Genomic DNA, 27,009 nt, shown 5'->3' with positions numbered 1-27,009 from the left:
AAGCGAGGAAGCTTCTTGGATGAGAAGCAAAACCTCTTCAAGGGACGACAGAAAGTCCAGTTGCCTTTGGAAAAAGAAAAAAACAACACACCTTTGAGACAACCCAGCCCTGCTACCTGCCCTACCGTTAGCTAAAACCATATCCCTTCCCCACCTTCCCTCTCGATACCTGCCAGCACACCTATGCAAATGACAAACACAGTCCCTCTCCTCTCTCTCTCTCTCTCTCACACTCTCTGTAGTGCTGGAGATTCAACGGGGCACGGAGGACCTGCCTGGCTTCATCATGGTAAGAGATGCTGGGTGTTTTTTCTTCTGGCGGAAGGGTTGAAGCGGATGGATGGGGAATAACTCCTACGGCAGGGGTGTCAAACTCGACTTCATTCGGGGCCACATCAGGGTTGTGCTTGACTTTGGGGGGCTGTGGGGAGGGGGCATGGCCAGGGTGGAGGAAGGGGGGGCATGGGGAAGGAAGGAAGGAAGGAAGGAAGGAAGGAGAGTTGCAGGGAGGGAGGGAAGAAAGGAAAGGAGGGAGAGAGGAGAGAAAGAGTAAGGAAAGAAGGAAGAAAGGAAGGGAGGGAGGGAGGGAGGAAGGGAAGGAGAAGGAAGGAAGGAAAGAGGAGGGAGGGAGGGAAGGAAGGAAGGAAGGAAGGAAGGAAGGAAGGAAGAAGGAAGGAAGGAAGGAAGGGAAGGAAGGCTTGGCGGGCATGGCTTGGTGGTTGTGGCCAGCTCGACATCACTTGTGTCATGGGCGCCTGTGCTGGCCTGAAGTGCCCTGCCAGAGAAAACAAGCTGCCAAACTCCGTTTTCAGCTGCAATGGCCTCCTGTAACCTTCTGCTCGTGAAAACTGAGCGTGGGAGGGCTGCTCGCGGTCCTCCAAAGCTCCGTTTTTGCTGGCAGAGGCACCACAGTCTGGTCCTTCGCTGTATCCAGGGCAGACCCACCGGAGGTGGTATTCAGATGGTTCTGACCGGTTCTGGAGAACCAATAGCGGAAATTTTGAATAGTTTGGAGAACCGGCAAGTGCCACCTCTGACTGGCCCCGCCAACCCCATCTATTTTCTGCCTCCCATTGAGTCCCAGCTGATTGGCTGGGTCTCCTTTAGTTGCCCTGCACAGGAGAACGGAGCTGGAAAGCAGGTTAATGGGATTGGGAGGAAATGGGGATTTTGCAGTATCCTTACCCAGCTACAACCACCAAGCCTGCCTGCCTGCCTTCCTTCCTTCCTTCCTTCCTTCCTTCCTTCCTTCCTTCCCTCCTCCCTCCCTCTACAATCCTTTCCTGCCTCCTTCCCTCCTCTCCAGAGGTGGGTATTCAGCCGGTTCTGACCAGTTCTGGAGAACCGGTAGTGGAAATTTTGAGTAGTTTGAAGACCTGGCAAATGCCACCTCTGACTGGCCCTGCCCCCCATCTGTTCTCTGCCTCCTGAGTCCCAGCTGATAGGCTGGGTCTCCTTTGGTTGCTCTGCAAAAGGAGAACGGAGCTGGAAAGCAGGTTAGTGGGGTGGGGAGGGAAGGGGGATTTTGCAGTATATCGTTCCCCTGCCACGCCCACCAAGCCACACCATGTCCATCAAGCCATGCCCACAGAGCTGGTCATAAAAAACAAAGATCAAATCCTACCCCTAGGCCCCGTGGCCAGATCTAAGCACCCCGCAGGCGAGATCCAGCCCCTGGGTGTTGAGTTCGACACCCCTGCCTTAAGGGAAAAGAGGAAACATTTGTGGAATAGGGCCAGGACTTTCTTGTGAGGAAGATCCCTCTGATTAAGCTCACTAACTGCCTGATGTGAGGATGGATCTTGATCCATGTTGTGATGGAGTTACACCACATAATATGGAAAGTTAGAAACAGCCCCCAAAAGTCACATTCTTCAATAGAAGTAAATCCGTGTTGCCTGGTGTCATCAATCGCCACCTCCAGGCCTCAGCAGGGCCAGATTTTGTTCCCACGGGAAGGAGAGCCACCTGGCCTAGACAACTCTCCTTATCTCCATTCCTCCCACCTTAGGAATGTGGGAGCACCATGACCAGCAAAGAGATACAAAGGAAAAGGAATATATATATAATAAGGCTAAATAAAATGGCTCTACACATATGTCCATTTTCGGGCTTGATAGCCGCGTGAATGATGATGGGCTGGCGGGCACACACAGCCCCGCTCACAGGAACTGTGGGCTGCGGTGCTTGCAGCCTTACTCATGCGAATGGCAGGCACACAAGCCTGCGGCTCACACAAATGAAGCTGGACGCATATGTACACCTTCCCCTCACACAAAACCGTTGCTTTTCCCCCCCTCTCCCCTCCCTGTGCCGGATCGCCAATATTGGGGAACATTGCTTTGCACACTATCATGTGCTTCTGCGTATTTGGAAGCATCTAAGGGTACAAAAGAGCATTGGGGGACTTTTGAATTATCTCCACTTACCCCCAGGCTGTCAATGCTATCAAAGTTCGATATATGGCCCCTTTAGTGATTGAGAGAGCTGGAAAGCTCAAAAAATCGAGGAAGTTGTTGATGACCTTTTCATTCTGATTTCTCTTTCTCTCTACAGAATATATTTGGGAAGAGTAAGGCTCCGTGAGTAACAATCTCTATGGAATTTTACAGCACAAAGTCAGACCAGGAAATATACTGGAATAAGCGGGGGACATTTAAGGGTGGGATCTTATCTCTTAAGAAGAGATCTTATCTCTTAAAAGAGATAAGACGAAAGAGCAAGGTATCGCAGAAGGTCTTGTACAAAATAGCAACAGCACTTAGACTTATATACCGCTTCACAGTGCTTTTACAGCCCTCTCTAAGCGGTTTACAGAGTCGGCCTCTTGCCCCCCAACAATCTGGCTCCTCGTTTGACCAACTTTGGAAAGGATGAAAGTCTGAGTCAACCTTGAGCCTGGTGAGATTCGAACTGCAGAACTCCGGGCAGTCAGCAGTCGGTAGAATTAGACTGCAATGCTGCATTCTAACCACTGTGCCACCACCGCTTTTATCAGCTACAAGACCCTAATTAATTCACTGATTTTTTTTTTTTGCCTCCTGAGGCAGGACGTGCCTTAATCCCAAATTGGGATTCTGTTAGAAGAAGGCTTTCATAACCGCACAATCTTTCTGCGTGAAAGAATAAGATGTCGGTTGCCAACTAGGCGTTCTCTGTATTCTGTCTATGTGTAGGTTTCCAGAAATGTTCTAAAAACCTGGTAGAAGCCAAGTTGAGCATGGCTTCAGTTTGGAGACCGAAAAACGCAAGCGGGGAAGAGGTGCTGTGACTTCCCTCTTGAGCTCTTGCGGATATACATTGACCCCATAAAATATAACCCAAGTTAATGGTCAGGTTTTCTTTGGTCTGGCAAGAGAATGAGGTTGCAAGCTGTTTTTAGCAATGAGTGGAGGAAATAGGAACCTATCAAGCAAGGCTCTGAATTCACCATCTTTGTGGTCCTTAAAGGTCTGAACTTCCACCGGAACCTCCAAAGAGACCGGGTAAGTGGTAGATTCCTTCACCTTGGAATGACCTCAGAAAAACGGCAGTATTTCTCTAAGTGATACCACCGGATGAGGAGGATCTTATGGAGGCCAAAAACAAGACCTGGTGGCTCAGGGTGTCAGCCTCCAAGATCTTTTCGACTGCTTTGCATCTTTCGGCTGCCATGAGTAACGGGGGGAGGGGATGGGTCTGGGAAGAGAGCTGGAGGTGTTACATTCTTGTGTTGGAGAAAATGAGGAGTGCAGGGGGCGGGGGGAGTATTAATTCCTGCTCTTAACTTTCTATTTCCTTGCTTAGCTTTCTTTCCTTTTGCACAACTGCGAATCTTTATCAAAATATGTCGAGGTCCAATATGTCAGCTAAGACGCTGAGCTTGTCGATCAGAAAAAGGTCGGCAGTTCAGTGGTTTGAATCCCCAGCGCTGCGTCATGGAGTGAGTTCCCGTTCCTTGTCCCAGCTTCTGCCAATCAAGCAGTTCGAAAGCATGTAAAAAAAAGTGCGAAGTAGAAAAATAGGCACCCCTTTGGCGGGAAGGGAACAGCATTCTGTGCACTTTCGACGTTTAGTCCTGCCGGCCACATGACCACGGAGATGCCTTCGGACAGCGCTGGCTCTTCTGCTTTGTAACTGCCCCCCAGAGCTGGAAACGACTAGCATAGAGGCACGAGGGGAATCTTTACCTTTACCTTATGGAGAAAAAAAACCTTTGTAGCCTAAGATTTGGGGGAATGATAGTCAGAAATGTTTGTTGATTCCATCATGCCCACCCAGCAAAATTATTTCTCAAATGATGCCTAATTGTAGTAGTAGGCGTGGCAGAACCCGAGGACAGAGTTAAAAGAGGCTCCGGCCTAGAATCCCTACATAGTCACCAACAAAACAAGTCCAACCTCCCTTGAATTCCACATCTCCTTCTCTAACTCCAAGCAGGTGCTGGAAAATCAGTTTAATTGGACCTTCAACATGTAGACCTGGCCTTTCGTGCCTGGCTTTAGAGAGATCCATTTGTGTTCTGTCTTTCTCTTCCGCTGCTTTGCTGGGCCTGAAAACTGGAATACGCAAAGGCTGCACCGTTTGGGATTTTCCAAGCCGATTACTTGTTTTAAGTCGTTCTGGAAAGATCCGTGCTTGCTGACAGAGAGACAATGCAAATCGTTGGCTTTGTTCACGTCTTTCTCTTTCCCTGTTTTCGCCTGAGATTTGTTCTGTTTCCAAGCTAGTTTTGTTCCCCTGCTTGCTAATGTTTAACACATAAAAGGCCCAGGTATATTTTTCCAAGCGGATCAGAGTGGCCCGCGTGCTTGTTCAGATCTGGGTGTATCACGTCAAGCATTGTGATAGACACAAACCAACATAACAAGGGAGGGGAGGAGTACAATCATTGTAAGTATGAAGACTCATTGTGTTGCTCAAGTTAAGGCAATGCATGCAGTTGACCTAAAACTCTTGTTGTGTGTTTCAGACATCCAGGGAGAGGCGGTAAGTACACGGATTTCCCCAGAACCCGTTTCCTCAAGACCTGTGACCGTTTTTCACACTTAATAACTGTTACAGCATCTCCATGTTCACGGGATCAAAATTTGGGCGCTTGGTAACTGGCGGGCATTTGTGAGGGTTGCAATATCCCGGGGTCGTGGGATTGCCATGTGTCACCTTCCTAGCTGTCTTCTGACAAGCAAAGTCAGTGGGGCAAGCCAGATTCACTTAACAGCTGTAGTGATTTGCTTAACAACTGTGGCCAAAAGGTTGTAAAATGGGGTGAAACTTACTCAAGAATGCCCTTGCTCAATCATGGGAATTTTAGACTCAGTGGTGGTTGTGGACTAGCTGTACTTCATACCTTCTCCAACATCTCTTCTTCTTCTTCCTCTTCCTCTTCCTCTTCTTCCTCTTCTTCCTCTTCCTCCTCCTCTTCTTCTTCTTCTTCCTCTTCTTCTTCCTCCTCCTCCTCCTCCTCCTCCTCCTTCTTCTTCTTCTTCCTCTTCCTGCTCTTCTCCTCCTCCTCCTCCTCCTCCTCCTCCTCCTCCTCTCTTCTTCTTCTTCTTCTTCTTCTCTTCTTCTTCTTCTTCTTCTCTTCTCCTCCTCCTCCTCCTCCTCCTCCTTCTTCCTCCTCCTCCTCCTCCTCCTCCTCCTCCTCCTCCTCCTCCTCCTCCTCCTCCTCCTCCTCCTCCTCCTCCTCCTCCTCTTCTTTGGGACCTCATGCAATTTTCTTGGGATGTTCCTTTAGGTTCAGCCAAGCACTGCTGAAGGGGAGGAGGAAGCTCAGTATACTTATGAAGCCCCCCCACGAGAAGAACCGACGAAGAAAGTGTCTGTAGTCCAACCACAAGAGTCTGAACAGGGCATATACCTTGGTAAGGTGTGCAAAGAGGAGAGAAGCATGCAAGGATTATCATAATAATGGGGTTTAACCTTAATTGCTGGATTATGGCAGACCAAATTGTGATCCTATCCAAGCAATACTTTGGGACATGGTAGATTTGGGAAACCAGTCAGTCTCTCTCTCTTTCTCCTTCCTTCCTTCCTTCCTTCCTTCCTTCCTTCCTTCCTTCCTTCCTTCCTTCCTTCCTTCCTTCCTTCCTTCTTCCTTCCTTCTTTCTTTCTTCTTTCCTTCCTTCTTTCTTCTTCCTTTCTTTCTTTCTTTCTTTCTTTCTTTCTTTCTTTCTTTCTTTCTTTCTTTCTTTCTTTCTTTCTTTCTTCTTACTACCTCTTTCTTTCTCTTTCCTTCTTCTTCCTACCCCTTTCTTTCTTTTTCTTTCTTTCTTCCTCCTACCTCTTTCTTTCCTCCCTTTCTTTCTTTTTATTTCTTTCTTTCATTCATTCATTCATTTTCTGGGGTTAACGGTTACAGGTGTCAGGGCAAAAACTCAGTCACATGCCTGCAAGAGATGGACTATAAATCTATTTTTTTGCACATTTGGGGAAAGTTCTTTTCTTAAAAAAAAGATCAATATGTTAAGTAGAACAACTCTTTTCCTGGTGTTCTCACTGACACCTGATGGAAAATCTTATCACTGGTATTTGACAGGGCAACCTGGGTGCTTCGAAGTCTGTCAAAAAGCGGGGAATTGGGAAACCAGTTGGCTTGTTGTTGGCTGCAGCTATTGGGCGGCCCAGATCTGAAGTCAAAGATGCCTTCAGAAAAAGGGTAACACCTCTCATTTAAGACCCATAAATTGCTATGTAGCAACTATGTAGTTGGACTGAATAATCCATTGAGGACTTCTACGGACCAGAGAAAGAGGTTTCATGGATGAAGGAGGTGGGATAGGAGGAGGAGGAGGAGGAGGAGAAGCCGCGGCAACAAAACTGAGAAAGCGAGGGAAAGCAAAATGTCCAATGTTGTCTCCGATTATTTCTTTGTCCATAGATTGTCCAAATGTGAGGCGCTTCTCTGTGCCGCTGGACAGTTTGAAAGCCAAACCCTGCATGGTAAGACTTGTCAGAGTTTCAGAATCAGAATAGAGCGGGAAGGGACCTTGGAGGTCTTCTAGTCCAGCCCCTATACCATTTCAGACAAGTGACTGTCCAGTCTCTTCTTAAAAAGCCTCCAGTGATGGAGCAGCCACAACTTCTGTTCCACTGATTAGTTGTCCTATTAGGAAGTTTCTCCTTAATTCCAGCTTGCTTCTCCGCTTGGTTAGTTTCCACCCATTGTTCCTTGTCTTGCCTTCTGGTGCTTTGGAGAATAATTTGGCCGCCTTAGGGGCGGGATTCAAATTTCTTAACAATGGATTCTGTGGGCGTGGCCTAATTTGTGGGTATGGCTTGGTGGTCCTGTGACTGGCTGGGCGTGGCTTGCTGACTGGGTGTGGCTTGGTGGTGACATGACTGGCTGGCTGCGGCTTGTATGTAAATATTGGACATATTTAATTATTTTATTTTTAAAAAAGAGCAACTTTTACCCCCAAATCAGGCAAAGCAGGCAGGCAGATTGAGTTGCTCACAGAATCACAGATTCACTCAGAGATCTATCTATCTGCAATCTGCTCCCTGAGTCTGCACTGAAAAATAGAAGCTTCAGTCCTAAGGAAGGTTCAGCTCTGCTTTTAGATTAGCTAGAAAGCAAGAAATCCAATGATTTCCAGCTTTTTAGCTAATCTAAACTCCTAGCAGAGCAGAACAGCTGATGGTCAGAGGGGAAAAAAAGGAAAAATAGCAATGTAGCAGGCAAATTTGATTGCGCGCATGCCAGGTAAGGAGTGAGTGGATGGGTCGGGGAAGGGTGGGGCCAGCCAGTGGCACAATTTGCCGGTTCTCTGAACTGGGCAGAATCATAACAATCGGTTCTATAGAAATGGTCTGAACAGGTAGAATCCAACCCCTGGACCCCCTCCTCTTTGTGGCAGCCCCTCAAGTATTGGAATACTGCTATCATTTCACCCCTAGTTGTTCTTTTCTCTAGATTGGCCAAGCCCACATCGTGCAACCGTTCTTCACATGTTGGTCTCCAGGCCTTTGATCCTCTTAGTTGCTCTTCTCTGAACCTTTTCCAAAGTCTCGACACCCTTTTTTTTGTAATGTGTTGACCAAAACTGGATGCAGTATATTCCAGCTGTGGCCTTACTAAGGCTTTATAAAGTAGCACTAATACTTCAAGTATTGTTATTATCCTTCACTCAACTACCATGTTTTTCAAGCGTGAAACCACTGCACTGAATAATTTTGTTGGGTCCCCAAAAAATCTGCTTTTCATCTTTGCATTATACCAGTCAAGGATTCCACTTTCTCCTATGACTGAAACCGTGAACTTCTTCATATAATTAGGGATAGTCCTTGGCTTATGACCAGAACCGAGCTCAAAATTTCCACTGGTATGCAAAACACTTGCTTTGCCCCCATTTTACGCTCTTTCTTGCCACCGTCGTTGAGTGGATCACTGCTGTTGTTAAGTGAATCCAGCTTCCCCGTTGACTTTGCTTGTCCAAAGGTCGCAAAAGGGGATCGCGTGAGCCCGAGACGTTGCAACTGTCCTACGTACGAGTCAGTTGCCAAGCGTCTGAATTTTGGTCATGTGACCAGGGGGATGCTATAACGGTCGTAAGGCCGAAAAATGGTGGCAAGTCATTTTTCAGTGCCCTGGTAACTCTGAACTGCCGCTAAACAAGTGGTTATAACTAGAGGACTGTCTGTATATGCCAGTTGTCAAGTACCTGCACTTTGATCTCATGACCCTGAGGATACTGCAATGGTCGTAAGTGTGAAAAATGGTCATAAGATTTTTTTTCATGCCATTGTAACTTCAAATGGTCACTAAATGAATGGTCATAAGTTGAGGACAACCGGTAAGTTCCCTTCGCATCCCAGATTTCAAGCTTCACAAAGGTAACAACCGAGGGAAGGTTATAACCACGGTTACATAGGGACGTGGTGGCTCCGTGGCTAAGGGTGCTGAGCTTGTCGATCAGAAAGGTCAGCAGGTCGGTGGTTCGAATCTCCAGCACCGTGTAAGAGAGTGTGTGATGACCCAGAGTATATCAGAAATATAACAAAATCCAAAACGTAACTAAAAGTCCTTTAATGTCTTCAACTTGGCTTCACTGCTTTAATTGTTCACAGCGCAGGAGTAAACTATTTTCAAAATAACATTTCAAAGGAAAGAAACGCAGTTCAAATTCAAAGAGCCAATAACAAACCAAAAACCAAAAACAAATCTCACTGAATAAAGTTCCACGACAGACCAGGATAGATAATTGCCAGCTTCAGGAAGATAATCATGGACAGTCCGTTGGAAGAACGACAACCAAAATAAACCTTCTTTAGGAATAAAACACTAATTTGTCTCCAGCCTCTGTTAGCACGCAGGTCCACACTCTTATGCACATCTCCCACCTGCAACCCATGAAGAGGATCATGGCCCTCTCCTCCCAAGTAGACCACTCCCTGTTGGCTGTTCCTCCTCCTCCTCCTCCTCCGAGTCAGTCTCCACCAGGGGCATGACAGAGTAAGTTCCCATTCCTTGTCCCAGCTTCTGCCAACCGAGCAGTTCGAAAGGACGTAAAAAATGCAAGTAGAACAATAGGGACCACTTGTTCAGAGTATTGCAGCATAAATTCAGCACCAGAAAAGTAAACACAGATGGCTGAGGCTTCATTTAACTTCTTTATAAACACAAGTGAACTTTACAATACCAGTTGTAGATTTCTTCAACACGGAGCAAGCTCAGATAGAAGCAGACAGGCTCAGAGCTTAACAGCAACTCAACTTCAGCGGACAAGCAATTTAGTTTCGCTTTCACTTTAGAGCTGAGCACAGAAAAGAGATAGTATTTAGTATTTAGTACTTATTTGATTTGTCAGTCGCTTACAAGATCCAGGTATAAGAATAATCATAGTTTTGAATACATGAGATAGATATTTATAAGAAAAATAAAAAGAAACAATAGGACGGGGACGGTAGCCATACCTACTTCCTGTATTCATACTCATTCATACTCTATGATCTTGTAAGTGATGGACAGATCAAATAAATAAATAAATAAATAAATTGGCAAAATGCAAACCACCGCAGACAGCTTTTGCTTCTATTCACATCATTTAAAAAAACCAAGATTGTCCAACCTTGGCAACTTTAAGACCCGTGGGGCTCCAAGCTCCCATCATGGCTGACTGGGGAACTCTGGGAGTTGAAGTCCACAGGTCTTGAAGAGTTCTTTAGCTTGTCTTACCAAACTTCTCCTCTTATGCCTTACAGTTGCTCCCAAAGCCTGGGGCGGAAGATAGTGATGTGGAAGAAACGATCAACGTCCAAGCCATTGAGGAAGGTCAGGCGAAGGAACCGGGTGGGGGAGGCTGTTGGAGGGAGGGGCTTGTGGGGGAGGCAACACTGTGATGGAAGGACTGGCATCTTTTAAGGTGGCCTAAACTGGATTTCTAACTGTTGCTTCTCTTTTGGCCAGGGAAAGACACAATGGGGTGGGCAGAAAGTTTGTTGGGCATTACTTGAGTTATGTAAGCATGTTGGAACTTCTGAGTATCATATTGACCCAGGGGTCTCCAGACTTGGCAACTTTAAGACTTGTTGGACTTCAACTCCCAGAATTCTCCAGCCGTCAGTATCAAAACAGAGAAGCAAAACTCCAGACGGCAGGGTAAAATTTAGCTTTTTGATAAGAGTGTGAAATTTGGAGGGAGAGCCAGCGTGGTGGCCGAGAGGTGAAGACGCTTGCCCTCCACTCGAAAGGTTGAGAGTTCAGTCCTAGATGGTGACAGATATTTCTCTCTCTGTGGCGCAGAGAGAAAATATCTGCTGTGAACTCTGCATAGGTGTCAGGAAGAGCATCCGGCCGGCAAAGGCACAGCTCCGATCGGTCTCACCGACTCCACCTCAAATCAAAGGGATGACAGCGTCTTAAAGAAGGGCGGGGAAAGTAACTTCTGGGGGAAAGGAAATGGCAGGGATCATTGTGAGAGAAGGACAAGATAGCGCACTACATATATTTCTATATATATATATGCGAAATGCCCCTGACGCATCATCACAAAATCTCCAGAACCAGAAAGCCTACAAACTTGAAATTTGGCACGTATGTTCCTCTTGGCTTTTAGGGGCTCACTAAAAAAGGATTTTTTCAAAATGACCATCAGAGCATTAGTATTTTGCATATTATTATTAACACACTAAGGAGTTCGACTCCCCCTCCCCACCTGGAAAGAAATCTGTCCCAAATTCAAAACACAAGCAGAGGGGAGGAGTTTCAGTTTCAGAGCATGAAGCAGCTTTAGTCCAGAACAGTTGAGCTAAGCCACGCCCAGGCTCCTTGCTGTCTCCTTGCTCACACAGCAAATACTGTTTCAGTTTCCAAACAGCCCTCAACTCTCTCACACACTGACAGGACACTAGCCAGATGAATACTGGCGGATGCTGATACGCAGAGGCACAATTTTTTTCCCCCTTTATTTTCCTCCCTAAAAATTAAGCCCGGCCATACAATTTCATAGCAAAGCACGGGTAATCCAGCTAGTATGTTATAAATTCCACTTTCTTTTACTTCTGTTGAGTCCCTAACACTGTGAAAATTGGATAATTATTATTTTTCTTTACAGCACTGAAAAAGGGATTGATGAAGGCTCCTCAGCCCCCTTCTCTCCCACCCACAGCTCGCCGGGTGTCCTTGCCTGCTTCGGGCTTCTCTGGCCATCAAGCAAAAGTGGTCATAAACAGCGGTAGGTAGAATTGTAGCAAGGCACACAGGGGTGGGATTCGAAATTTTTAACAACCGGTTCTGTGGGCGTGGCTTAGTTGGTGGGTGTGGCTTGGTGGTCATGTGACTGAGTGGACATGGCTTGGTGGTCATGTTATTGGCTGGGCGTGGCCAACTCAATATCACTCACATCGAGGCACGCATCTCCTCGCCTGGCCTCTCGTGACTGTGGGGATGCTTCAACAGTCGTAAGTGGGAAAAATGGTCATAAGTCACTTCTTTCAGTGCCATTGTAACTTTGAATGGTCACTCCACACAAGCAAAGGACCAGCAAAGGAGGGGGGAAAAAACTCCAGAGAGGTTCCTGAGACAGGAAGTCTAGTCCTGCCAAGAATGTAATAAGGTTTAACGGAGAGGCAGTTTCTGTAAGCAACACCAGAATGTTTCCTTCCTGCCTTCCTTACAGGATTAGCCCAGTAATTTCTTCTAACAACCGGTTCTCCGAACTGCTTAGAATGTTAACAACCGGTTCTAGCGAATAGGTGCGAACTGGCATATTACCTGATGATTGGTAATATGAAGACATATTATCTGATGATTGGCACCTTTGGAAATTTCCAGGACTTGGGACATATTGTATTTTTTTTTAATGAACTAAGCCAACCAGTTGCATCAACAATTGAAGAGTTTTACTGCAATAAATGCCGACAACTTACCAGAAATTTGGAAGAGAAAATTGGTGTCTGCTATTTTAACAACTTTTTAAAATGTTATGAATCTTTTTAAATGTTATGTATCTTTCTTGTAATTTAAAGGTGAGGTTAATTCACCAAAATTTTTATTTGGGGTCTGTTGGAACCCTTGATGGACATTCCTATGTTGAAGGTGCAAGAGATTAGAAGGTATTTTAGCATCCCTGGTTCTATTAGGCCAGGCCTGTCCAATCTTGGCAGCTTCAAGAGCTGTGGACGTCAACTCTCTGAAAGTTCTTCTTTTGGTCCCAAACGTGCTTTTTTTTTTTTTTTTTCCAAGAGGCAACCAGACTTTCTGGTTTTTCTTTGAAGACATTTCGCTTCTCATCCAAGAAGCTTCTTCCGCTCTGACTGGATGGTGGGGAATGAAAGAGCATCCAGTCAGAGCTGAAGAAGCTTCTTGGACGAGAAGCGAGATGTCTTCGAAGAAAAACCAGAAAGTCCGGTTGCCTCTTGGGAAAATATAAAGGCACCTTTGGGACCACCATGATCTGAGTGACCAAGAATCTCCATAGACATTCTTCTTTTTGGCGTTGTTCATTCTTATTCTTTGAACTTTCTTGCAGATCTTTTCCTGGCTTCAAAAGATGACAAGGTAACTAACATGCCAATTGTTGTTCTGTACTCCTATTCTAACACAATACCCTGCTCCAGTTTGTCAGAATGAATAGGCGTAGCAACTAAGTCGGCCAATGAGGACAGTTTGGAAACTGAAACTAGAAGTAACCTAGGCTGGAAAGTGAAACTAAAAGTCACCTACACGTGGCTTTATATTAAGCTCTGCGTGGCTTTATATTAAGCTCTGCGTTCATGTGGTGCCCTGAGTCTGTCTGTTGAAAATGAAACTAACTTGCTTACTTGCCAGCTGAAGTTACTTGCAACAGGTTTCAGTTTGATCCAGGTTGGAGAAATCTACAACTGGTTTGTAAAATCTACTTATTATGTTTATAAAGACATTAAATGAAGCATCAGCCATCTGTGTTTATTTTTCTAGTGCTGAATTATCACGGCAAAAACTCCGAACCCAGTTTCTCCTAGGCTCAAAATTCTCTCTCCCTCTTGCAGGAAGAACCTGAAGACCAGCCTATCTATGTGGAATGTGATGCCAGCCCAGGTGAAATTCTTTCTTTTGGTCTCCTACCTGCTCCAAGGTAGCATTTCTGGGGAGTTCAGTAGAGCCTCATAATACTTTGGCTAAGTTGCAGACTACTCCGTGGAATATTGAATTAATGAGGTGACCCAGTTGGGTAACAAAATGTCTGCAAGAAACCCACCGAACTCAAAGAGCACTTAGCACCCCTCATTTCAACCCTGATCTACAAATCTCCTCCTTTTATTGGTAAAACATAACCTGTGAGGTTGTGATCCAATTCACTAACAACAGAGTAATTTTGCTGGTTCCATAACACCTCTACGGATCCCCATATAAATTTCCTGACGGTAAAAGTAATTATTCATTGCAACAGCTTGACCTCCTGGAGTTGTGGGTGGAAGTTTTCAAGAAAAAGAAAATGGACATCAATTTGTCCGGATTGATGTAAAAGTCTCCTGCCATGGAGAGTAAGTTGGATTAAAGAACCTCAAGGTCCTTCCGCTCTTATGATTCTAAGTCTTCAGGCCCTTTTGGGAGGCCAATTTTACTTGAGGGAGATAGCACTTAGCAATAGCCCTTAGACTTATATACCGCTGCACAGGGCTTTTACAGCCCTAAGTGGTTTACAGAGTCAGCCTCTTGCCCCCAATAATCTGGGTCCACCTTTTATCCACCTTGGAAAGATGGAAGGCTGTCAATCTTGAGATAGTAAGGATCAAACTGCTGGCAATAGGCAGAGTTTGCCTGAAATATTGCATTCCTACCGCTGCGCCACCATGGAAGGAAGGAAGGAAGGAAGGAAGGAAGGAAGGAAGGAAGGAAGGAAGGAAAGCCAATAGCATTTCGACTTATATACCACTTCACAGTGCTTTCCAGCCCTCTCTAAGTGGTTTAAAGAGTCAGCCTATTGCCCCCCCAACAATCCAGGTCTTCATTTGACCCACCTTGGAAGGATGGGAGGCTGAGTCAACCTTCAGCTGGTCAGGATCGAACTCCTGGCAATCGGTAGAGTTAGCCTGCAATGCTGCACTCTAACCATTGTGCCAACACAGCTTCCTTCCTTCCAATGGTGGGATTCAAAAAAAAATGTTACTACCAGTTCTGTGGGCATGGCTTGGTGGGCATGGCAGGGGAATGATCCTGTAAAATCTCCATTCCCTCCCCACCCCCACTAACCTGCTCAGGACCCTCGTCAGGATTCTCCCCAGATTCCTGGACTGGTCCCCTTTCTTCCCCACTGTCCGATACCGCTGCCATCTGCACCAGCGAACCACAACATCACCCTCCAGTCTGCAGAAAACTCTCCCTCCTCGGTCCCTGGGGCCCAAAGGTTTTGGGGGCCGCTGCTTTGGTGGGCAGGACCTGTCATGTGCTTCTTCCATGAGATCTGCTGGGCCAGGCAAATGTAATCAGGAAGAGGTATTTTCTTAAATAACCTGGCCCTTTTCCAATTGAACTAGAGAAAAATGGCTCCAAACTTAACATTGTGATCCTCAGCTTCTGGCAAACCACTTTTCTTCTAGACCTGACTTGTTTTTCGTTTCTTGCCAGACTTGGCGCCTTCTAAAGGGTCTACTTCTTCAGCTCTGGAACCTCTGACCTGCCTCTTGAAACAAGCCAAGTGAGTAGGATACGTCCCTCGAAGGAGGGCAGGAAAGATGTTTACCCATCAACATTCCAGATTTGGTGGCCTGGAATTAAAGGCCCCGGGGTTTCAAACTAGTCTATCTCTTCGATGCTCTCTAGGGCAGGGGTCTCCAACCCTGGCAACTTTGAGACTTGTGGACTTTCCACTCCCAGAGTTCCTCAGACAGCAAAGTTCTTCCTTCCTTTCCTCCTTCTTTCCTTTCCTTCCTTCCTTCCTTCCTTCCTTCCTTCCTTCCTTCCTAGCTTCCTTCTCCCTTCCTTCCTTCCCTCCTTCCTTCCTTCCCCTTCCTTCCTTTCCTCCTCCTCTCCTTCCTTCCTAGATTCCTTTCCTCCTTCCTTCCTTCCCTTCCCTTCCTTTCATCTTTCTTTCCTTCCTTCCTAGCTTCCTTCCCCCTTCCTTCCTTCCTTCCTTCCTTCCTTCCTTCCTTCCTTCCTTCCTTCCGCCTTCCTTCCTTCCCCTTCCTTCCTTTCCTCCTCCTTTCCTTCCTTCCTAGCTTCCTTCCCCTTCCTTCCTTTCCTCCTCCTCTCCTTCCTTCCTAGCTTCCTTTCCTCCTTCCTTCCTTCCCTTCCCTTCCTTTCATCTTTCTTTCCTTCCTTCCTAGCTTCCTTCCCCCTTCCTTCCTTCCTTCCTTCCCTTCCTTTCCTCTTTCTTTCCTTTCTTCCTAGCTTCCTTCCCCCTTCCTTCCTTCGTTCTTTCCTTCCTTCCCTTCCTTTCCTCTTTCTTTCCTTCCTAGCTTCCTTCCCCTTCCTTCCTTTGTTCCTTCCTTCCTTCCCTTCCTTTCCTCTTTCTTTCCTTCCTAGCTTCCTTCCCCTTCCTTCCTTCCTTCCTTTCCTCCTTCCTTCCTTCCCTTCCTTTCCTCCTTCTTTCCTTCCTTCCTAGCTTCCTTCCCCCTTCCTTCCTTTCTTCCTTCCTTCCTTTCCTTCCTTTCCTCTTCCTTCCCTTCCTTTCATCTTTCTTTCCTTCCTTCCTAGCTTCCTTCCCCCTTCCTTCCTTCCTTCCTTCCTTCCTTTCCTCCTTCCTTCCCTTCCTTTCCTCTTTCTTTCCTTCCTAGCTTCCTTCCCCCTTCCTTCCTTCGTTCCTTCCTTCCCTTCCCTTCCTTTCCTTTCTTTCCTTCCTAGCTTCCTTCCCCCTTCCTTCCTTCCTTCCTTCCTTTCCTCCTTCCTTCCCTTCCTTTCCTCCTTCTTTCCTTCCTTCCGAGCTTCCTTCCCCCTTCCTTCCTTTCTTCCTTCCTTCCTTTCCTTCCTTTCCTCCTCCTTTCCTTCCCTTTCCTTCCTTTCCTCTTTCTTTCCTTCCTTCCTAGCTTCCTTTCCCACTTCCTTCCTTCCTTCCTTCCTTCCTTTCCTCCTTCTTTCCTTCCTTCCTAGTTTCCTTCCCCCTTCCTTCCTTTCCTCCTTCCTTCCCCTTCCTTTCCTCCTTTCCTTCCTTCCTTCCTTCCTTCCTTCCTTTCCTCCTTCCTTCCTTCCCTTCCTTTCCTCCTTCCTTCCTTCCCTTCCTTTCCTCCTTCTTTCCTTCCTTCCTAGCTTCCTTCCTTCCTTCCCCTTCCTTCCTTTCCTCCTTCCCTTTCCTTCCTTTCCTCCTTCTTTTCTTCCTTCCTAGTTTCCTTCCCCTTCCTTCCTTTCCTCCTTCCTTCTTTCCTTGCTTCATTCCCCCCTTCCTTCCTTCCTTCCTTCCTTCCTTCCTTCCTTCCTTCCTTCCTTCCTTCCTTCCTTCCTTCCCCTTCCTTCCTTTCCTCCTTTCCTCTCTCGCTTTCCTCCTCCCTCCCTCCCTCCCTTTGATTTTTAGAGCAAAGCTGGCTGAGGGATTCTAGGAGTTGAAGTCCACAAGTCTTAAAGTGGCCAAGGTTGGAGACCCCTGCTCTAGGGCACACAACAGCTGAAAGACTGATTCATTCTGATGCAGACGGTTGAGAATTATCCTAATCTTCCATGCAGAAGCTTGGAAGCAACAGCTACTGTGTGAGGGGTGTGTGTGTGGGGCGGTCATTTCTACTCAGGTGTAATTCCAGTCCAGAAATTCAGGAGCCTGTCATGTGGACGGTGATTTGGCAAGAATACAGGTAGTCCTGGACTTATGAGCACAATGGAGTCCAAAATTTACGTGGCTAAGCAAGGCAGTTGTTAAGTGAGTTTTGACCCATTTTATGCCACAGTCGTTAAGTCAGTCGCTCTGGTTCTTCAGTTAGTAACACGGCTGTGAAGTGAAAATTGGCTTCCCCTTTGTCAGAGAATTGTGAAAGGGGATGACCCTGGACATTGCAAATGTCCTAAGTCAAGCATCCAAATTTTGATCATGTGACCATGGAGATACTGCAAGGGTCATAGGAGTGAAAAGCGGCCATGCGCCATTTTTTCCAGGGCCACTGTAACTTCGAACAGTCACTAAATGAAGGATTGCAAGTTGAAAACCACCTGCATTAAGGGCAATCATACAGGTGGGGCAAGAGAGTGGTGCCGTGGCCTACAGGTGGAGCTCTCACCTCACGTTCAGGAGGCTGTGAGTTCGATTCCAGCTAGCGGCAGATATTTCTCTCTTTCTGGACACAGTGTGAATATACCTGCTGAACAAAACTTTGCATTGTCGACAGGAAGGCCATCCGGCCAGTAAACGCTCAGCTCCGTGCAGTTGCCCGACTCCACCCTGATGTAAGGGATTATAGGGTCACTAAAAGACAAAAAAATAATAATAATATAAGTGAGGCAAGAGTTGAGGCAGGGAATCAGGACCACAGAGAGCTCCAATTGACACTGTGGTGTCAGATTGGATCCCAACATCTAATGGCATCAAAGATTTTTCTCCAGGAAAGGCCTTTTATTGGGTTTAAACCAGAGTTTTTCAAACTTGGTAAGTTTAACAAGTAGGACCTCAACTCCCAGCATTCCCCAGCCACTATGGTCCATTGTTTTTTTTTCTTTATTTTGTATTTATGATGTATTTATTTTGTCATGTTTGAATGCTGCGGTGTCCTAGAGGTGGAGTTCTCACCCCACAATCAGGAGGCTGAGAATTCAATCCTTGGTAGAGGCAGACATTTCTCTCTGGGCACCATGCGAATATATCTGCTGAAGAAAACTCCACGTTGGTGACAGGAAGGGCATCCGGCCAGTAACCACGCTGCTAGCTCCATTCAATTGCCCAGACTTCACCCCGCAAGGGATTATGGGGGTCATTAAAAGAAGATGATTTATTTTCTCATGTTTATGTAGCGTATATTGGAGGGGGTGCCCCTTTAAGAGCCGCATGCAACGAAATTTCATTTTAATGTATGCCAATTAGTGTACAATTCAAAGTGACAATAAAGTTATTCTAAGTTCTGTGTAAAGGGGTCTGATACACACATAGTTATCTTGCACGGCCACTATTTAAACACGCTAGCGCGTTTTCAAAATTCCAAATGTGTCAACGATCTTTGATGTCTCCCGATGTAATGCATCATGTAAGATCTATTTCATACCCATAATAGCAATGATTCTCAGCCTTAATTTAACCTTAATTTAACTTTAAGCCAGCACAGCATGCTGGCTGTGGAATTCTGGAAGCTGAAGTCCACGTACCTTTAAAGTTGCTATGGTTGATAAATACTTCCTTATGGTGTGGATCCCATGTAACACAATCCTCTCTCGTTTTCTTTCTATTAGGTACAAAATTTCTGCTTTGGGATCTCAGCAGGTGAGTGGATCAGTGGTGGGATTCAAATTTTTTTTACTACCGGTTCTGTGGGCGTGGGTTACTGCAAAATCCCCATTCCCTTCCCAGCCCATTAACCTGGTTTCCAGCTCCGTTCTCCTGTGCAGGGCAACCAAAGAAGATCCAGCCGATCAGCTGGGACTCGGGAGGCGGGGAATAGATGGGGGTGGAGCCAGTCAGAGGCGGTATTTGCTGGTTCTCTGGACTACTCCAAATTTCCGCTACTGGTTCTCCAGAACTGGTCAGAACCGGCTGAATATACCACCTCTGCTCTGGACCTTCAGCCAGCTGATCTGGAGAACATCATAAGCCACAGAGCCTCAGGTAGAAGAATGTTTGGACTCATCCTTTCAAGGAATCCAGCTTTGTGTAAAGGAACTGATGACGAGATGTACCTGGTCCAGATTAGGAAAATAACCCTTTCCTCCGTCCTTTTCTCCTCCCAGGGCTGCCCAGAAGACAACACTGAAAGTAACAAGGGTACGGTTTTCCTTGGATGGATGTGGGCATGGCTAGTGGAGGAGTAAGATCAAAGTAAAAAAAAATGCTCGTTATTATTACAAGGGCCGCTTCGTTTGAGGAGCCTATTCCTTCCCTTTGGCAGATTTGCAGAAATATCACTGCCCCAGATTGTCTTCGAAATGAACTTTATTCCTAATTTATTCCTCGTTGGTTCTGCAAACCTGTGACCTCCGGTCTGCTTGTAATAGTATGGGGCAGGGGTCTCCAACCTTGGCCACTTTAAGACTTGTGGACTTCAACTCCCAGAATTCTGAGAGTTGAAGCCCACAAGTCTTAAAAATTGCCAAGGTTGGAGACCCCTGGTATGGGGAAATGACCTGGGAAGAGGGGAGGACAAGCAGGTTGGGACCAGTCAAGACAAGAGATGGCTGGGCCCACAGAAGAAAATGGGGGCATGGCCAATGGCCGAGAAGGAGCCCTCCCTCATTTCTGAGTGGGGAGGGGAGATGCACTTTCATATTTTTTCTGGGTTCTGTTTAGGAAATCTTAGAATAGAGGTGGTACATCGGAATATGCTTCTTCTCTGGACTAAGCCTGGCACACTAGCATTGGGGGGGACAACAGATTTTGACCTCTACAGAATCCGTGAAATGCTCTGGGTTCTTTTGTTTTTCAGGTAGATGCCTCAAAACTGATAACCTTCCAGAGGTGAGCATAAAAATGTTCAGCTGGATTACTGTTCCTTTGATTGTGGGGTGGGGTAAGAAGGAAGGAAGAAAGAAAGGAAGAAGGGAGGAAGGAAGAAAGGAAAGAAGGAAAGAAGGAAGGAAAGAAAGAAAAAGAAAGGAAGAAAGGAGGAAGGGAGGAAGGAAGGAAAGAGGGAAGGAAAGAAAGAAAGAAAAAGAAAGGAAGAAGGGAGGAAGGAAGGAAGGAAGGAAAGAAGGAAGGAAAGAAAGAAAAAGAAAGGAAGAAGGGAGGAAGGAAGGAAGGAAAGAAGGAAGGAAGGAAAGAAAGAAAAAGAAAGGAAGAAAGGAGGAAGGAAGGAAAGAAAGAAAGAAAAAGAAAGGAAGGAAGGAAGGAAGGAAGAAGGGAGGAAGGAAGGAAGGAAAGAAGGAAGGAAAGAAAGAAAGAAAAGGAAAGGAAGAAAGGAAGAAGGAAGGAAGGAAAGAAGGAAGGAAAGAAAGAAAGAAAAAGAAAGGAAGGAAGAAAGGAAGGAGGAAGGAAAGAAGGAAGGAAAGAAAGAAAAGGAAAGGAAGAAAGGAAGAAGGAAGGAAAGAAGGAAAGAAAGAAGGAAGTGCATGATTGGATTGTGTTATTTTTATTTTTATTTATTAATTAGATTTCTAAAAGAGCATTTCTACATTTACAAGGAGCAAACGTGGTCTCCCTCCTGCATTTTCACCCATAAACAGTCCTGTCAGATGGGGAAGAGGGAGAGGGAGAGAGAGAGAGAGAGAGCAAAAGGAAGGAAGGAAGGAAGGAAGGAAGGAAGGAAGGAAGGAAGGAAGGAAGGAAGGAAGGAAGGAAAGCTATCGTGAGAGCTTCTGTTGATCTTATTATACTGTTGTCAGTCTTGACAAAGCTGAGGTCAGAACCACCCAAATCTCTAGTGGTCCATTCAAAGTGGTCTCTTGCCTTGAGCTGTTAAAGAAGCAAAAGATTCTGTGTCCTCTAACAGATGGTAGACTTATATACCGCTTCATGGTGCTTTACCGCCCTCTCTAAGCGGTTTATAGACTCAGTATATTGACCCCAACAATCTGAGTCCTCCTTTTTCCCACCTTGCAAAGAGCACGGTCACCGAACCGTTTGTTACCCTGGGAGGCGTCCCTCGATCCCTTGGCCATAACCTGCATTGATCAGTTTCACTGCCTCCATTCTATTTCTGCAGGATCCGGATATGAAAAATGCTCCGTGGTATGCAGGCAGTTGTGACCGTCGTACAGCGGAAGCAGCTCTCCTCCAATTTAACAAGGTAGCCTGGCCCTGTGTTGTGATTTTTTTAAAAAATAAATAAATAAATTTCAGTCCCTGGTTTGCACAGTCTGAGCCCCGAGGTCGTGTTTTGTCCAACCTGGCTGGGAAATCGCAACACAATGCAACCCCATCACATAGCAGGTCTGTCTGTAGCAATAGTAATAGCACTTAGATGTATATACTGCTCGCTTCACAGTGCTTTACAGCCCTCTCTAAGTGGTTTACAAATATCAGCCTTTTGCCCTCAAAAAACCTGGGCCCTCATTTTACCCATCTCGGAAGGATGGAAGGCTGAGTCAACCTTGAGCTGGTCAGGATCAAACTACTGCAGTTGGCAGAGTTAGCCTGCAATACTGCATTCTAACAACTGAGAAGGAGGGAGGGAGGAAGGAAAATAGCAATAGCCCTTAGACTTATATACTACTTCACAGTACTTTACAGATCTAAGTGGTTTACAAATATCAGCCTCTTGCCCCCAACGATTTGAGTCCTCGTTATACCAACCCCAGAAGGGATGGAAGGCTGGGTCAACCTTGAGCTGTGGCAGTTGGCATAGTTAGCCTGCAATACTGCATTTGAACCACTGAGATGGAGGGAAGGAGGGAGGGAGGGAGGGAGGGAGGAAGGAAGGAAGGAAGGAAGGAAGGACAATGAGACAGAAGGAATGCACAGGAAAAGGAAAGGGAAGGAAGGAGGAAGGAAGGAAGGAAGGAAAGGAAAGAAGGAAGGAAGGAAGGAAGGAAGGAAGGAAGGAAGGAAGGAAGGAAGGAAGGACAATGAGACAGAAGGAATGCACAGGAAAAGGAAAGGGAAGGAAGGAAGGAGGGAGGGAATGGAAGGAAGGAAGGAAGGAAAGAAGGAAGGAAGGAAGGAAGGAAGGACAATGAGACAGAAGGAATGTACAGGAAAAGGAAAGGGAGGGAGGGAGGGAGGGAGGGAGGAAGGAAGGAAGGAAAGAAAGGAAGGAAGGAAGGAAGGAAGGAAGGAAGGAAAATAGCAATAGCCCTTAGACTTATATAGCAATAGCATTTAGACTTATATAGTGCTTTATAGTGCTGTACAGTCCTCTCTAAGCAGTTTACAGTGTCAGAACACTGCCCCAAACAATCTGGGAAGGATGTTGAGTCAACCTTACTATCAACTCAAAAATATTTTTCTGGTCTTCTAGAGTTGCCAGCAGAAAGGGGTGGGGGGAGTCATACATTCCTTAAATGCTTTCATAGATAATTTCTAGGCAACCGAAGCTTCTGACGCGCAAGATTATTACTGGAGAGCGTGATTGATGACTCTTGGCTAGGGATGTGTCCCATTGGCGAATATACATCCAGGGGGGTGGGGGAAGACCAGGGTCAAGGGGGAAATGAACGATGTGTCTCAGAGCTGGCTACACCCAGGTAGAACCGGCATCTTCACTCCTAATAAATCTTCTTTAAACTCCGAGAGATGCGGCTAAAGACTCATGATTTGAATTGGGGTGGATGTCAGAGCCCTGACACTTAAGCTGGTCAGAATCGAACTGCTGGCAACAGGCAGTTTGCCTGCAATACGGCATTCAAACCACTGTGCCGCCACCCTCCATAATCTCAACCTCTTCTCCACCTTGGAGAAGCCCCGCTCTACACAAAGAAAGATCTCAAAGGGTTGGCCTGGGAGGTTCTCCGTAGGGCGCTCACGCTAGAGATGGCTCCTGCGTTCTTTAAAGTCCAGAAGAGAGAGAGGAAAATTCATTTGGATTTAAAACGATAGTGTTTCAATCGATGATTGTGGTGGGGGGCTGGAAGCTAAAAGGTGAAGAACAGTCGCAGGAACTGGGCAGGTCTAGTTTTAAGAAAGAGATGGATTTAGGGGTGGCATGTTCAGGATTTGAGGGGTTGGCACAATGAAGAGGGGGTCAAATTATTCTCCAAAGCACCGGAGGAGGGCAGGACAAGAAACAACTCTTTGCAAACTAATCAACGAGAGGAAGCAACCCAGTGGAATAGCTGACCTTCAGACTTTGTAGGGGATTATCACTGGAGGTTTTAAAGAAGAGACCGGACAGTCGCTTGTCTGAAATGGTCTAGGATCTCGTGTTCGTGCAGAGGCCGGAGTAGAAAGTCCCTTCCAACTCTGTGACTCTTGTTCTCTTCTGCTCTCTCGCAGAACAGCGCCTTCATGGTACGGCAGAGTTCCCACCACTCGGCCAGCCAGCCCTTTACCTTGGTGGTTTTTTACAAGAATCGTGTCTACAATGTCCCTATCCACTACCAGGAGAGCAGCTGCAAGTTTGCGCTTGGCAAGGACCCCAAGAACCATGAGGTGAGCTGAAAGGAAGGTTGGATCTCCACTATGCAGGTAGTTCACGGCTTACAATCTATCCATTTAGTGACCGGAAGTTACACCAGCGCTGAAAAAAGTGACCTGGGACTATTGTTCACACAGTTACTATCGCTATTAGCCTCCGTTTAGAAGCTACTTGGCATAGACAACCATGGGAGAGGAGGGGTCAAAGGGCCACGAGTGATGTCATGTGTGTAAGTTGCTCCCAGTTTTGCTCAGGGACATCACAATGCCTGTGACATCATCTCGGCGTGGCGGGCAACCTGGTAAAATCATGTCGATGGCGGATAATTTGGGTAATGAAGGAAATGGGTGGATTTAACATTTTTTTTTAAGTGATAGATGGGGGGCTGGATCGCTCATGGCAGTAAGCCATGTTTTATTTCACTAGGATTGGTTGAATAAGCCACAATTGACAGGCTCCACACAACATGCTAAACCATAAACCATTCTGACAGCCCAAATGGCTCAGCCAACCCTCCATCCTAGAGGTGGGATTCAATTTTTTGTACTACCGGTTCTGTGGGCGTGGCTTGGTGGGCATGGCAGGGGAAGGTTATTGCAAAATCCCGTTCCCTCCCCACCCCACTAGCCTGCTTTCCAGCTCTGTTCTCCTGGGCAGGGTAACAAAAGAAGATCCAACCGATTAGCTGGGACTCAATGGGAGGCGGAGAAGAGATGGGGGTGGGGCCAGTCAGAGGTGGGATTGGCCGGTTCTCCAAACTACCCAAAATTTCAACTATAGGTTCTCCAGAATTGGTCAGAACCTACAGAATATCACCTCTGCTCCACTCCTCACCCCCAACTATGTGTAGTCATTTGGGCCTGGGACTTGCCCTGGGGAAAGAACGCAGGAGGGAAGGTGGTCTTGGATCCCGACAGCCACATCCTCTCAGTCCAGCCAAGCCCCTAGTATCTTTGGGGTGAGACTAAGTTAGAGGAAGAGGTGCGGTGTCCATCAGGAGTGTCCAACCTTTTAACTTGAAGACTCGTGGACTTCAACTCCCAGAATTCCCCAGCCTGCCGTGTCTTATGAATTCTGGGAGTTGAAGTCCACAAGTCTGAAAGTTGCAAGGCAGGACAGCATTGGGGTACACCTTGAAGGGAAGACAACTTATAGCAACCACAAAAGCAACAACAATGAAGTCATCTTCTTAGTGACGCTACAAATGGCATTGGATGAGGGAAAGATATCCATACACAGCGGGGCAGGTATCCTGCATTTGAAGTACAATGGTTGGGAACTAATCCAGGAGAGAGAAGCAACCTGGAATTCAGGAGAAACTTTCTAACAGTGAGGACAATTAACCAGTGGAACTGCTTGCCACCAGAAGTTGCAGGTGCTCCAGTACTGGAGGTTTTTAAGAAGAGACTGGACAGTCACTTATCTGAAAGTATAGCTTCTCCTGCTTGAGCATGGGGCTGGACTAGAAGACCTCCAAGGTCCCATTCACATTCTATTCTATTCTATTCTATTCTATTCTATTCTATTCTATTCTATTCTTCATCCAATATCTATTCTATTCTATTCTATTCTATTCTATCCTATCCTACCCTACCCTACCCTACCCTATTCTATTCTTCATCCAATATCTATTCTATTCTATTCTATTCTATTCTATTCTATTCTATTCTATTCTATTCTATTCTATCCTATCCTACCCTATCCTATCCTTCATCCAATATCTATTCTATTCTATTCTATTCTATTCTATTCTATTCTATCCTATCCTATCCTATCCTACCCTATCCTATCCTATTCTATTCTTCATCCAATATCTATTCTATTCTATTCTATTCTATTCTATTCTATTCTATTCTATTCTATTCTATTCTATTCTATTCTATTCTATTCTATTCTATTCTATTCTATCTTATTCCATTCCATTCCATTCTATTCTATATTTTATTTTATTCTATTCCATTCCATTCCATTCCATTCCATTCCATTCCATTCCATTCCATTCTATATCCTATCCTATCCTATCCCATTCCATTCTATTCTATTCTTCATCCAATATCTATTCTATTCTATTCTATTCTATTCTATCCTAATTCTACTCAAATTAACATTAATTGAAAGGGATAATTATGAAGTGCCTGGCCCCAAAGTCAGCCCCCCACCCACCTTTGCCCCACGGCTTCCCCTAATTTACAGGCACCCAGCTCCAAAAGTAGGGAAAGGGGTGAATTGGGGACACCAGACGTCCATCTGTCTTTCCCTCCCCAGCTGTTTGACAGTGTCTCCAGCATCATCCAGAAGTACTCAGAGCGCCCCCTGGTGCTGATCGACGGCAGCACTTCTGCCAAGGAGCAAACTCGTCTCTCGTTCCCGGTGACGCCATGAAGATCGGCGCCTGCCATGCAGAGTGAAACCCCACTTTCAGCGAGGCGCCCCGAGCGTGGGTTTGGCGGCCCTTCTGGTGCAAGGACAAAATATTCAGAATTCAGCGTGGCATCATCTCATTTATAGCCTGCTTTTCCACACCTTTCCAGAGGCAGAAGAAAATTGGTTTGCAAAATTCTGGACACGATCTAATGATGACAACGACGCTGATGATAATAAAGAACTTTAGCAGTGGAATTAGACTGGCCTTTAAAAGGGATCCTTGCATCAACCTGCTGCATATAAAAAACCTGCTGCATATAAAAGTTATAAAAAAAACAACAGAGAATTGTGATTGTTTATAACTTTTAACAGTTATAAACAATCACAATTCTCTGTTGTTTTTTTTATAATTTTGCCATGAATAACATACAGGGAGTCTTTGCAGTGGTGGGATTCCAACATTTTTACTACCGGTTCTGTGGGTGTGGCATGACTGGGTGGGTGTGGCAGGGGAAGGATGGCCCAGCCAATCAGCTGGGACTCGGGAGGCAGAGAATAGATGTGGGCAGGGCCAGTCAGAGGTGTGCTGGCTGGGGAATTCTGGGAGTAGAAATCCACCCAGCCGAAATTTCCCAGCTCAAGAAGGCTTACATACAGCTTTTATTTATTTTTAATTTAGATTTCAGCTCTGCCCGTCTCCTCTTATTTAAAAAACAACAACACACATTTCGTACAATTTGCGAGTTGGAAAAGGTGCCTTCGAGCTCCTTGAGAGAAATTTTTAAAGTGGCTGATTTGGGGTTTTGTTTTGTTTTGTTTGTTTAAGTAGTCCATTGTTCTGAAAGGAATATCAAAGCCTGGATTTAGGAAACGTTTGGCTAGCACCATAAAAGAGAGAAAGAGAAAGAACGCCAATGGTCAGCCTGACATTTTTTTTTCTCTGCTTCTTGCCAAATCAAATATAACAACCAATTACAGCTTGGATGAACAGATCCACTCAGCCCAAATCATCCCGTTGGCAGCTGTAAGAGAGAGGGATAAAAAAAGGAGATAAGACCTTGGAAAACAGGAGGATATCTGATTGTGAAGAGGCAGATTAAATTTTAACAGAGA

The 27,009-nt window shown here is 45.9% G+C and overlaps 1 protein-coding gene across 1 annotated transcript; it reads left to right on the top strand.

The window, feature by feature from the left end:
• The first annotated feature begins 220 nt into the window (after window positions 1-220).
• On the top strand, window positions 221-26,188 carry LOC148125010 (SH2 domain-containing protein 6-like). Its single transcript, XM_087938835.1, has 17 exons — window positions 221-289; window positions 2,557-2,582; window positions 3,451-3,485; window positions 4,952-4,968; window positions 5,717-5,843; window positions 6,860-6,921; window positions 10,183-10,252; window positions 11,535-11,654; window positions 12,951-12,979; window positions 13,450-13,498; window positions 15,029-15,098; window positions 18,761-18,791; window positions 19,256-19,289; window positions 19,948-19,979; window positions 21,163-21,246; window positions 23,391-23,546; window positions 25,798-26,188. Exons 1-17 carry the CDS (start codon window positions 287-289, stop codon window positions 25,912-25,914), a joined length of 1,062 nt encoding a protein of 353 aa, XP_087794961.1. The 5' UTR covers window positions 221-286; the 3' UTR covers window positions 25,915-26,188.
• Window positions 26,189-27,009: the final 821 nt, after the last annotated feature.

The sequence above is a fragment of the Pseudonaja textilis genome, chromosome 9, assembly GCF_049901715.1.
Source record: "Pseudonaja textilis isolate UNSWEBS1 chromosome 9, rPseTex1.2, whole genome shotgun sequence".
NCBI classification, from domain to species: domain Eukaryota; kingdom Metazoa; phylum Chordata; class Lepidosauria; order Squamata; family Elapidae; genus Pseudonaja; species Pseudonaja textilis.
Note: the sequence above shows the minus strand (reverse complement) of the source record. Positions and strands in the feature narration are given on the sequence as shown.

Excerpts from the sequence above, each read along its gene's own strand:
- LOC148125010 (XM_087938835.1), top strand. Across the intron at positions 15,099-18,760 it reads TGCCTCTTGAAACAAGCCAA|GTACAAAATTTCTGCTTTGG; the intron begins GTGAGTAGGATA and ends TCTTTCTATTAG. Across the intron at positions 18,792-19,255 it reads CTGCTTTGGGATCTCAGCAG|GGCTGCCCAGAAGACAACAC; the intron begins GTGAGTGGATCA and ends TTCTCCTCCCAG.